This window comes from Phalacrocorax carbo, chromosome Z (assembly GCF_963921805.1).
Source record: "Phalacrocorax carbo chromosome Z, bPhaCar2.1, whole genome shotgun sequence".
Lineage (NCBI taxonomy): Eukaryota > Metazoa > Chordata > Aves > Suliformes > Phalacrocoracidae > Phalacrocorax > Phalacrocorax carbo.
In genome coordinates this window covers 62,390,848-62,404,148 of record NC_087548.1, presented here as the reverse complement: position 1 = coordinate 62,404,148, position 13,301 = coordinate 62,390,848, and the positions used below count along the sequence as shown (strand labels likewise).

General features: G+C 38.3%; 1 protein-coding gene across 4 annotated transcripts in view; it reads right to left on the bottom strand.

Annotated features, from left to right (window-relative positions):
• APC (APC regulator of WNT signaling pathway) overlaps positions 1-13,301 on the bottom strand; it is a 103,257-nt gene that overhangs the window by 64,645 nt on the left and 25,311 nt on the right. For all 4 annotated transcript variants that reach the window (XM_064439247.1, XM_064439250.1, XM_064439249.1 and 1 more), the window contains exon 2: positions 3,495-3,647. In XM_064439247.1, the coding sequence (XP_064295317.1) occupies positions 3,495-3,629 (135 nt within the window). In that variant the 5' untranslated portion in view covers positions 3,630-3,647. The remainder of the gene's footprint in view (positions 1-3,494; positions 3,648-13,301) is intronic.

Sequence of the window (13,301 nt, the reverse complement as noted above, 5' to 3'; positions counted from 1 at the left end):
GCATTACTCATTTACCGTAAAATCCAAGCACTCTGAGAGAATGGGAATCAAGACGACATTATTCTTTTGCTACTTCTTGAGCACTTGAAGTTAAGTTACATACACCTATTCTCCCCCAGATTTCGTATAGGAAAAAACACTGATCTGAATTAGCCATGCCATTTGAAAAAAAAAAAAAAGCAAACTATCCTTAACAGAAAAAATACTTGTCTTTTGTAAGAACCAGGCAGGACAGCCTTCTTTTGCAATGTATGTCTCAAAAATTGAGGTCTTTTACTGGCGAAAAGTCTCCTACATTTACATTTACGAAGTATTGTAGCTGACATTGGACAGCATTTTGTCTCTTCATGAATTTCCAGGTTTCAAAATCAAATAAAACTATGTTCATATTTTTCTAAATTTGTCCACACTATGTGTTTTCTGCAGTTACAGTTTCTATCTACATCTAGACACTGAAACCATTCTTCACTTATGGGTCAACAGCATTATTTAATTGACCATCAAACAGCATATTTGTTGATTTAGAGAGAACATTTTATCATACCGAACTGCTGTATTTCATCTGACAGTAAGCCAATAGTAACAACTGAACTTCCCAAGTTAGTCATAATACTCTGAGGGATTTCTTTTGTTTGAACAGTTAATCTCTAGGACAACACAAATTAAAAAAATAAAGCAGACACTGTTTTACTAATCATTTTGGCGCCCCTGTTATGACATTTATCTTTGTTTCCCCATCATGTTGTTTTCTGGTCAGCAAATGCAGTTTTTACTTTTAAATATGAAATTTAGCTTTAAACATGAAGCATTCGGACATTTTTCTAATATAGGTCAGTAGTCATTTATAATAAATACATGTGCAAGATGAGCTCACGTTAAGCTTTTAATTCCAGTATGATTACATTTCTGAAATTGAGCGATTATAAAGATGAGCTACACTTACACAGCATTTTAACACTACCACTTCCAAAATCAATTTCTTTAAAGAGACAATATTGTCTTTAAAATGCCCTTCCTCATTATTGCCTTTCACAACCAATTAAATAATATAAGTCAAAAGAGAAGACCCAAGCAAACTCATTAGCAGTCCAAAGAATCACTATGAGATGTTTCTGCCCTAGCCCACAGATCAAAACTCATGGTGCAAGAACAGTGAGGTTTGCCATAAAACCACAGCTTGCTTTCCCCACTGCTGCTCCCCTTCTCCCACTAATACTTGGCCATTAATTACTTGGTGGGAGGGGCCGCTAGGGCTCTGTGACATTTATATGCTCCCAAAGGATCTTTTTCTTCTAAAATATTTGGAGTTTTAACTGCTTATATAGTAGCCAAAGGGCTTTCAATCTCCACTGCTCTGGTTCTTCTAATTACTTTTCTTGTAATTATCCCTAATTATGGTACTGAAACCATACAAACCATGCAGTTTCTTTCAGTGGAACAAAGCCACCGTATACTTTCTCCAAAAGCCTGCAAAACTTAAAATATCTCATGACTAAAGACAATCCTGCAATGACCCCCATCAAACTTCACCCACAGGCTCCAATCAGATTCCAAGATCATTCCTATACCATCCTTCAAGTTAAGGTGAAGGTACGTTTCGAAACTTTCCAAATATATCTGGAACAAACAGAGGAAAGAAACAGCTTCCTGGTTCAGGTGCAGGAGCAAGCACTCCTGAGGAACACAGCTGATGAGGATTTCTTCACAGAATGTGGATTAAAAATATCTAAAAAAACTCCTCCCCACCCATCCCCCAACATGAAGAGAGACATACTGAGTTTGATATTTGAGTTGGAGTTTTTAAGGATAAATTCCTTAGCTCTAGAATGGTATTTCAGGAGCGAAAAAACGCAACATCTACTCTGAATATGTTCCTCAGCAGTGCTCTGTGGAGTCACTTTCCGTTTGATGGTCTGCCAGGTTTGAAGTAAGGACAGAAAGCTGTTCCACATCCCAAATTAATGCCCTAGAGACCAGCTTATAATACAGCTGGTCTGTCTCTAGGTTAGTGGAAATTTAATTATCTGCACAAGAGCAAAAAAAAAAATAAAAAAGGTAAGAAAAAATAACTATGGGGACAAACAAAGGAAAAAAACATATTTCCCCTCTTCCTTTTCCGAACTATGAGGAAGATCATCTCTCCTGTTCTTCCCTCCCTTATTTTAGACTGCAATGACAGGGCATGTAGGGGAGTTACTGACAAATTTGTTATCTTAAGAAAACCAGTAACTAGCTTTCATATACATAACTGAGCAAACAAGCAATTTTTTTTCCACAGCTGCTAATGCCAACCACTGTTTCAAGCAGCTGGTGTGAAGGGCTGTTTAATTTCATTCTAACTTAGGCAGCAGAACCATTTTCATTTTATACTGCAAACCAAAGATTAAATGTATCTGAAACATTTGTGCTTCTTTCAAGTGTCCTAACTAGTGACAGTGCTTCAGAACACAAGAAAACTTTTCTTCTTACAGTGAATATATAGGCCACAACCTACATGCTGCAGGAAAATAAAGTTCAGTTCAAATTATTTTTAATTGCTATATTCAACACATTACCATATTTTTAAAAAGAAAGATTAGTTATAAAGCAACAGTAAGTCTGTGATAGGAAGATTAGAAAGCAAGGAGAGGGACACACAAGCGTTGTTTAATATTTAGAATATGCCTACCCTATATGGGAGCTTATACAGAGATACCAACAATTTCTGAGCCATGTTAACTGAGGTACCAAAAGCAGTCTGTTTTTGCTGGCTGTCAGCAAAAAGCATCATGATTTGTCAGCTTAGGGAGAGTGCTACGTTAATGCAGCTATAATGCTTGTGAAATTCTGCCTTGTTCAGTGTCATGGATCACATGGATGCAGCTGTGTATGTATCTCCCTACTGATCAAGATCTATCTTAAATTCCAGCTGAGCCTAGTGTTTCCAGTTGGATAGGTAGCTCTGAAGGCCTACACTTAACCAATAAATACCAGATAGTAATTTCATTCAGATCTGTCTAAGTTTTCATTTAGGCTTTGGGAGGGGCTGGAGAACTTGTCTCATTTTAAAACAAACTTTTCCTTTTGGGATGTTAAATATTGTAATAGTAGTAAGCCCCAAAATTTTTAACCTTACCTTAAAACACTGAAAACCTGCAGTCTCTCCCATGTTTTCAGGAGCTGAACAATACTTGCTTTGTCAAACTATGTCAGCAGACTGGCCTTCCTGCTGGCAAGTACAGCAGTGCCAAAATGGTAGTGCTTATCATGACACACCAGAAAAGAAGCTATGAAAACTGGAAGCTGCTTCTAAAAAACTGTTTTGTAATATTTGAATTTTCAAATTAAAAAAAAAAAATCTCCACTAAGTAGACTTGATAGTTTTCCCCTACACAGCCTGGAAAAGGACTTCTGTAGGAATCTGAAAGCACACAAAACTTGTGCAGTAACTACCAGTCCATGACACAAAAGGTAGTAACAGAAATGCTGATGCACAGGCACAGAGCTTGCAATACCTTCATGTTAGATGCCTCGGTTTCCAGTTTTGTTAGGTGATTTGAGTTATCCTCTAGCTCTTGCCGAAGGTTGGAGTTCTCCATCTTTAATGCCTCAACTTGCTTTAACAACTGATCATATGAAGCTGCGGCCATCCTGGGCTATCCTCAGCCCTAAAAGAATTAAGAGAAAATATTAAATTTAAACATTTTAGGAAAAAAAAAACACAACCCAAACAAACAAACTTATCTAACCATAAAATTATATCTCTCTCTTTCCCACTTACCACTCAACTTTCTAAACATTTAATTTAAATCTATTAAACCAAATTATTAATGCCTAGAACTAATGCCAATTCATAGACTTTTTTTCAGTGGGCTTCCATTTGAGACACATGATTAAGCAAATGAAAGACGTTCATTAACAATTGCATTAGGTAGTAAGGGAAGCCAGAATACGTGAAAGAAAATCATAGCGTTACAGAAAAGCATCCTTAGTATTCACATTTCAATTCTAACACTGAGCGACTATGCAGGAAATAGACCACATTTCATCATTTCTGGATAGACAACAAGCACCATCACCATATCTAAAAGATGCTGACTTTCTGCTTATTTTATTAAATGAAAGATAGTCACAGTGTGTGAATAGCACACACTAAATATGTATGAAAAGCAAACAGTAAATACTGAGGAATTTTAACAGGAAAAAAGTATCCAATGTCGTAGTAATCAAATATTTTGTAAAAATACCCTCCAAGGCATAAAGATTAAAACCAATATACTTTCAAAATTCCAACGCAAGAAGTGGTGATATTGCACAGAAGTATAAAAAGATAAAATATCCCATATTATTTTGGTAATATTGTAACACATCCCTAGAACACCACCACAATTATTCAGACATTACAAAGGAGAAAGAAACAAATACTCTACTCTAAATTATAAAATTCAAACTGTTTCCCACTTTCCCAACCAAAATCCAAAGTTGTCCATCTAACAACATAAGTTAACTAAAACATGGCTAACCACGTTTGACGCTCTTACAGTTGAAGCTATCGATTTCTTATTCATCAGCCCTTTACAAGAATAGAAGGATGCCTAGTACTTCATACATGTACAAGTAACCCTTCCAGTGTCATTGCAGGAACTTCCTAAGTATGCGGCCTGTAACTCAAAGGAAGAAAATATAAAATCTTAGCGGACAATGAAGCAAACGGAGAAAACTCAGGGGAGGAGCTACAGTAGAAAGACAGCAACTGCACAGCTCTGATATTTTAAATGCAAAATAAGCTTAAATGTACTTATGTTAAATGAGTAAGGATCCAGTTTCTGAAGAGTAGGTTTGGTTTGCCTTCTCCTCCTCCTGATCTAAGTTCCTAAGCTTCCTTTTGTGTATTTTATTTTTGTAACATGCAAGTGGGACATCACCACTAAGAGACAGCATTCTCCCTCAGACCAGGAGTCACCTCCTGGTTTATTCAAATGTCAAACTTCACTCTGTGGGTTCTCAGATTAAAAAAAAAAAAAAAAAAAACAAGTCAGCTGATTGCAACAAGCTGGGTAATCCAAAACATCATCACTTTTTTGTTAAATAGAGGCCCAAATGGGCAATAAGCAACACTGCCACAGGCAGAAACTCGGCCCTGCCAGGCTAGCATCCAGCAGGAGCCATGCTGCCTGATGGCAGCTCTGCTGGCTGCCCAGGCGCCTGTTGGAAAGGCGACTGCACCAGCAGGAATCGCAGCAATGCCTGGCACTAGGGCATTCCTATCGGCACCTCAGGATATGCAAAAATTTTAGATTCTTTCCACCCTGAGGGTGGAGGGTGGGTATCTACATCATACTTTTTGGGAGCATGGCAAGGTTTGGGCAAAGTGTGTTTGCAGTCAGTACGTCTACACTGAAAACTGGACTGAAGGCAGCCAGTCTCAGGTTAGCAATACACTGCGAGCCACCTAGGCATCTGCCTCCAGCGATGTCTGCTGCCCCGCTGGCTGAGGCATCTGGACTTCGTGGGGGCACACAGATGTACACTCACCTCCCTGGATATCCCTCCAGGATAATTCTCCTTCTTCCTTCTTGTAAAGGAAAGGCTGCCATGTATTTGAGGAGAACAGTAAACGTCTTTTCAGAAATAATGGATCTCACCTACCCCAACTGCACCAAGGCATTTGATACAGTGCCACATGTAAAACCAGCCACAGTTATAATACACATGAGCAGAAAACTGTACATGGGTAGAAGTAGCTCAAAGACAAGATAACACTGGGCAGTGCTGAAAGCCAAATTGTTGGGCTGGAGGCAGGTTGTTTGCAGAGTTCCCCCAAAACTAGCCCAAGACAGGTATTCTTAAATATTTCATTATTGACCTTGGCCCAAGAAGTGGCATCAAAACTTGATCCCATAAATTCAAGAGGTTACACGAGGTCAGAGGAATGCACATTATACACAAGGAATCTGATTAACTGAAAAATGGAGCCCAACAACGTAAGCTCACTCATGTAGGGATCTTGTCACCTGGAAGCAGTGAGTGGGGAGAAACAACCCAAGCCTCTCAAGCAGCCAGCCTGCAGGGCACCCACCACTGCCGAAACGAGACTGCCACAAGGAAAGCAAACACAACCCCCAGTGTTCTCAAGTCATTTTACACAGACATGGGTAAGAAAAGTGAATTTAAGTGGGTGCAAAAAAGATGCTAAGTGATCAGGGGACTAGAGGGTCTCTTATATAAGAAGAGACTAGACAAGCAAGCCTTTGCTGCCTCAGCACAACAAAGGCTGGAACGAAACAGGTACACTTTGTTATTAGGGAGGGGAAAACACTCAAGAGGGAGAAAAATATTTATGTTAAAACACAATACTGACACAGAACAAATGGGTATAAATTGGTCATTTATCATTGTACACTGGAAACATCCATTAGAAGTTGTAAATTCAGCAAAATCCTTGCCTAGCTCACTGCACAGGAAGGAACTGAACTTAATGGTTCAGAAATCCCATATTATATTCCCAAACATCAGTACAGAAGAACATGGTAATTATTTTCATCTTTCCAAGCTAATTGTATCTTTTTCTCCTGAAATAATGAAATGCCAAAGCTATTTCACAAAAGGCACCGCTATTTAATTGTAAAGTAGGAGGAATGGACCCAGGTAATGTGTGACCACAAAGGAGCTTAGGCTTTTCTGATGCTGAACACTGCGACACTTAGTTTCTGGATTTAAATCACAAGGCTCCAAGACACACAAGCTGTTCCATGTACACTGAGCTAACACCCTCAAAATTAAAATCTGCCTCTCTTCTGGAAATAGGTTTGAACCCATAGCCTCAAACTAGACACATCAGATCAGTGTTCAGGTCCCAAAACTAATCCCTGGATTTATGCTCCAAATTATGAGTACAAAAATACCAACTTTATTTTTAAAAATAAACGGAATTGGTGGCATTAATAGAAATTGGCTGTATTGCTGCATCCCCTTCTGTAATATCTCAGTGTTCAAAACATTTGCCTTAGGGAAGGAGTCAAACTCTGACCAAGTCAAACTCTCAGACGCAAAGGGTTCACAGCCATGTATCACCTCATTCACAGTAGAAGTAACCACTAAACAGTTCAAACAAAAGAAAGGAATAGTTTACATGGGGCCCAGGAGCCTGAAGCTGTACCACTGCACATAGACACCCCAACATATTCAAGATTATTGGGACCAGAATCAGCCGAATCAAGAATTAATCCTGCCCCTTATACAAAACCACTACAGTGGGGAATGGAGGGTAAGGGAAGAGGATGAGCTCTGGACTCCAATACCCATTTTACATTTCACCCAGCCCACAGGAAAATGCATGACGCATGCAACACAACCCACCTTTGCAAAGTTCAGTACTATGCTTCAGTCAAGCTCCATTTTGCACTCTGTGTTCCATCTTTGCAGAGAGGTTATCATTCAAAGGCAGGAATGGAGATATCCCTTTCTCTAGATGTACTCCAAGAAATAACCCTCTTGGAATACAGAAACTTTGAAATTGAATTCTCTCATTGTAAGAAGCACCTAAAATCTAGGTCCCCTACTTCCCTGACCCATATTTCTCATCATTAAGAGGATTCCTCTCCATCTTCTATCAAAGGAAGGTGAAATTACGACAAAGAATTTCATGCCTTACTGAATCAGCAGTTTGCATGAATATACATATCAAAGAAGAATTTCAAGCTGGATATAACTCTTATACGTTAAAATCAAAATTAACGAGAAGGCTAAATTTATGCTAATGTACTGTTTAGATTTAGATATGCATTCTTCTACATGAAAAAAAAAAAAACCCAAAACTATACTAGTAACAACTGCCCGGAAATCAGGAACGTCAATGTACTCTTTTTAGTCTCAAACCCCAAGAGACAGGCAATCTCCACAATATTCTCTGAAAACCTACAATTTTTACTGACCAGAGACTTTTGCTTTGACATCAGTAAGCATATACACTCAACATGCCCTAAAGTGGTTCTACTTAAGAACCCAAACAACTCGTGATATGAATTAAATCTTATGAAAATATTTCAGACCACCATTACTGTTTTTTCATCCATAGAAGCTATCGTTACCAGAGCATCCTATTTTTATAAAGCAACTTTTATAGAACAAATTAGTCTTAGTCTTTTCAGAACAGAGGCTAAGAATAATGTAAGATAGAAAACCCTACCATGTGTTTTTTTCAACAATAGAGACAGAGACCTAGCACTATCTATACATAAAGCTAGATAACATTTTAGATCGCTACAACTTTTTTATTTCAATTATGGAATAATTATTCTGTCACCCACCATAACTGCCTGGGGGTGATTTTTTTATTTGCTAACAAAAAAAAACCAAACAAGTTGTACGGCTGCTTCAGACATCAAAATCAGTGAAAAAAGGCAGAACTACTTTCTTCAGTAAGGGCCAATCCAAAAAACACTGAAGTCAGCCAAGGTTCCTGTTCATGTAATGGATTTTGGATTATGAACTTCGTTGAGAGCAGTACATTGGATACTCAGCTCTCTAATAAGCAAACAGAATTTGGCATTCTACTACTACCAGCAGTAAGCAGATGTGCTCCTGAGCTGTCTGAAAATTTTTCACAATGTACTTTGTCTTCTTAATATAACGACTTGTAATCATTGAGTCTAAAGTTCACTGATATCTAGATTATCACTCAGTAACGTTAGAAAGGACGACCAACTGATTTCTTTCTACATCCACAAATTTTACCCAATGCTTCAGTACTGAGCCCAATATCTTGCCCATATTATTCTTTGCCATTCTGTCATTTTTGTGTCATTCATTCTCATGCAATTAACAGGGAATTGTTTCTTAAAGGGCATATCACACTGAATACAGGGGAAAAAATAGTCATGCTATCGTAAGATTTTTCCAATAGTTTATCTTAAATATATTTAAAACCAGATTTTTTTTAAGCACTAGGTCTAGGGGTTCCTACTTGGAAGCAGTTAGAGCTAATGCTGGGACAGCTGCACCAGTGGCTACCCCCAGCTGTCTGCCCTACCCATCTCCACAAGGTTCCCACCCAGGGAAGAGAGCAGGGCTCAGCTGCTCAAGTGGCAGCTGCCTAAACCACTGCAGATTACTGCCTGACTACCAAGGTAATCTGAAATAGGTGTTGCTTTAATTTACTGTGCTGGGCCATCAAACACAATGGTTCAGCAGCTGTTACATGGGTATTTCCAAAAGAGGAACAAGGCTGACAGACGGCAAAAATCCAGCACAGCTGTTCTAAGGTAAGCCAGCCCCACTTACTAACTTTGGCCTTAAATGGACCCTTTTTATACAGTTACCCTTATCAATACACTCAAGAGAATAAAGTGAGGGTTTTTCTGGCCATTCTTATTTGAACATATCAAACCAGTCCAATCTACATTAATTCAATTTCTCCTTTGACTAAATCCTGCATCAGACTTTCCACTATTTTGTTTGAAGTTTGTCTTCAGGTTAAATGGTTATATGTAAATATCCTTCTGTTTGTCCTTTTCCAACCCTAGGAAAATATCAGCACTCTAAGTGCTGTATTTTAAAAACTTATAAAAAACGAGTATCAGTGGGCCAGGGATTGTCTTATCCATTTTAGTTTGGGGCAAGCTTTCCAGGCTTGCTGATTTAAAAATGTTCATTGTTCACAGGCATTGTTTAATGCTCTCCTTTCCTACTCACTGAAAACATTGGCCTCAGATCATAAAAGCCCACTACCCTGATTCTTTCCAAATAGAACAGAAAAAGTGTATTTCTGCCTTCTCCAGCACCACACTGAACAACTAGGGAATAAGCCTATGCTTTATTAAAATGGCTTTTGTTGCCAGCATATTTAATCTTCCTACCGCTACCTGCGTTGAAGAACAAACCCAAACCTTCTTTCTAGTCAGTAGCAGCTAGACAAGAGGTTGTTTTGTTTAGTTGTTCCTCATCTGGGCTATGTGGGCACACAAATACAACGAGGAGTCTGAAAGGAGTCTTTAAGGCTTTGGGTATGATTAGAGAATTAAAAAAATACTTGGTATAGAATGAGAGTTGCCCATGCATGGAACAGCAGATCTGGTATCTTCAGTTCATTATCTTGTTCATTCTACATGAGCAAACTCAGGTCATCAGAGAGATGCAGGAAGGAGCAGAAAACAGCCATCACAGAAAACTGCTCATCATCAGCTGATGTTAGCAACAAGGGCTTTGACATCAAAAAGTGAAATTTAAGTTATGTAACACTACTTTATAGATTTTAAAAAAGACATTAAAAAACCTGACAGCAAGTTATATCAAATTATAATCTCTAGATTAGGTACCCTCTGAATTCCTGGGTTTTTCAGCCCTGTAGAAAAAGCAAGGGACAGATGAAAAGCCATTACTATTACCAGTTATCCTAATACAATGTGAGAGGGTTAGTCCCTTTAAAAGGGGGCCACACAATTTTCTCTAAATGTCTGCTGCAGGGGGAGGATTTTCTGCTCAGTTTTTCTACCCACTTCTGCACAAAGGTCATCTTTGTGGACAGCAGACTAAACCACTGAATTGTTAACCATACCTGACCTTCCTAAATCCTTTTGACTGGGGGCATAGGGTAGAGAGCTTTTTTGGTTTTGTTCTTCCATAAATTGGCAAGAGCTTTCAAACCATTGTTATATTTTGGGATACTTCTTTATGTTCAACAGTGGGCCTGTGCTCACCAAGCATTGTAAGCAGAAGCATCATCTGTTCTTCCTAACCAAAACCTAACTTGCTGATGAAGGTTCAAAACAATAAGCCATGTTCTCCGCATTCCTTAAAAGACCAGAAGCAGAAGGAAAGAGAAGATGGTGTGAATTCTTGGCTTGCCTTCCCCATTGCAGGACAAGTATGATGGGGGTCAAGTCGGTGTCTGTGTGTGCACACACGCGTGAGAGAAACAGAAGTCACCCCATGTTTGGGATTTTACTAAAGAATGCGAACAATCCAAAAAAACATTCCTATTAATAAAGAAAAGAGTGAAATCCAGAGGTCATATATTTCTGGCTAGAACAGTCAAGTTCAGCTTTTATTACACTGCCAAGAAAAAATTCCCACTTCTTCCTTTATAATTCTGGGTTGAGAAGTTCCTTAGCTGGTTAGTCATGCTGCATTCAGAATACAACTGTGAAAATACGAAACATGATTTGCATTTAAATACTATATTGAACACAAAGTAGCCCAGACATCATTTGAATCATAACTTATATTACACCAGGGATGATTCACAAGCCTGAACACTCATTCTTCATGATGATGATCTTTGCTATTTGTGGCTAATTGTATATGCCCTCACTGCATATGACTTGCTCCTGTTTACTTTTATATTTCTCATCATCTTTTAAGGATTCAGTTCTAGAAAGTTTAAGATATTAAAAAGTCTGAGACAGGTCTTTATTTTCCCATTTTAAATGAAAACACAAATTAAAACCAAAACCATTAACATGAAATAAATCAGCTTTAATTAAAAAAATTATTATTTTATAATAAAGAAATATCGGGTGACCTATCAGGATCATCTTCAGGGCTCCTTTCAGCACTTGTAGGGAACAGAAGACCATTTGTCTTGCAGGAAATATATCAACATCTGTTCACACAGATTTTGCACAAGTTTTGGAAAACCACCAGTGGAGACTTGGTCTTCACTGAGAGTAACTTACCGCCACAGCATATCATTAGTAGTACAGCCTATTTTAAACAGGATTTCGTTACACTGATGAAAAAAAATAATCACGTTTCATCAACATAAACATTATACCAACCGAATTAAGACGCATACTGATTTCTACCTTATGCTGTATTATTCCATCCTGGTGATATATTAATAGTGTACTATGACAACCTGTTATCAGAACATTCATCATAACTGAATATTTCGTGCAAATATTTTGGCAGGTATCGTGATAGCATTTGAGGGATGACGTTTAGGAAAGTCTGCATTCATAAATACTTTAGAGTATTATACTTTAAAATGATCTTTTATTCAAGCTGCCATTTTTAAGAGTGTGACTACTGTTTCTTCCAGGAACTACTCTGATTGTTACACAAAATTATACCAAGGCCATTTCTTTTTAAGACTTAAAAAGGTCCAAGAAGAAGCATCACCATAATAATCACCATAATCGCTACTGTGCTTTTGTGACCCCCTTTCCTTTCAGAAAGAAGTGGTGAAAGCACCTCCACACCTATTTTATCTTCTAATATTTAAACAAGTGTAACAGACATTCAAAACCTTACAGGAGAAGCATATAGTATCACCAATTTACCATTTGAACCCAATTACTCCAAATGGTAAGTCCTCAACTGATGTTTTAAAATTCAACATCATCCAAAACCTCTCCTACTGATGGACAGGAAATCTATGATTATAAACAATAATGGCATATATACAGAGAATGTTTTGAGGGGATGTTTACCATAAAGCAGAAATTTAAACTCAGCAAGGTAGACTTGCCTTCATCAAAGCTTTTTTGTGCACCATTGTACTTAACAGAATGGAGAAGGAGGAAAAAATATTTTAGCACTTACATCGAGTCTCCTTAAAAATGTAGAATAGTCTGGTTCCAGGAAACTACTTTCAGTACATATGCTTATAGGTATTTTCAAAGAACTGTAATTGTGACACAATGTTCATGTATCTATAAACTGCATTAGAAGTAACAAAAAAATTTACTAAATAGTAAAAACCAAGTAGAAAGAACATTAAGGAGTGCTGTCAACAGAACAAACAGCAGAGGGGGGAAGTATTTAAAAAACTGAAATTTATCTATATTCTATTATTCATGAATGCACAGTAATTTACTGAAAATACTTTTAAGCAAACTAAGAAACTGTCTGTTTCTTGCTATGCTTTTAAAAGGCATCTTTCAGCATATGACCATCCAAACCAAGTCAAAACCAGGCTCGGCCAATCCCCTTAAGAAAATTATCATATGAAAAATGCTCCTTACAGCTCATAGCCGGGGCCCTCCATGTAAACCAACAGGAAGGATTTTCAATCTTAACCCAAACAGCGAATAGGATGAAATAATCCGGCTGCATACGTGTCTTCTGAAAATCGCAGCAGAATTTTTGCAAAAGCAAGGAGCGTTCTGCTGGCAGTGACCTAATTACTAGAATAAAAGCTGCGTATCTGACAAAGGCAGAGAAAGGACCCACTGCTTCATACATAATTTATCAAGGTTTCCCACAGCATTCAGGTTGAGCCGCGGGCCCGGGCGCCTCTTTGTGATGTTAAATGAACGTGTAAGAAGTCAGGGGATGCCGGGGCGCCCCGGCCGCCCAGCGCTCCCCCCGCCAGGCCCGCC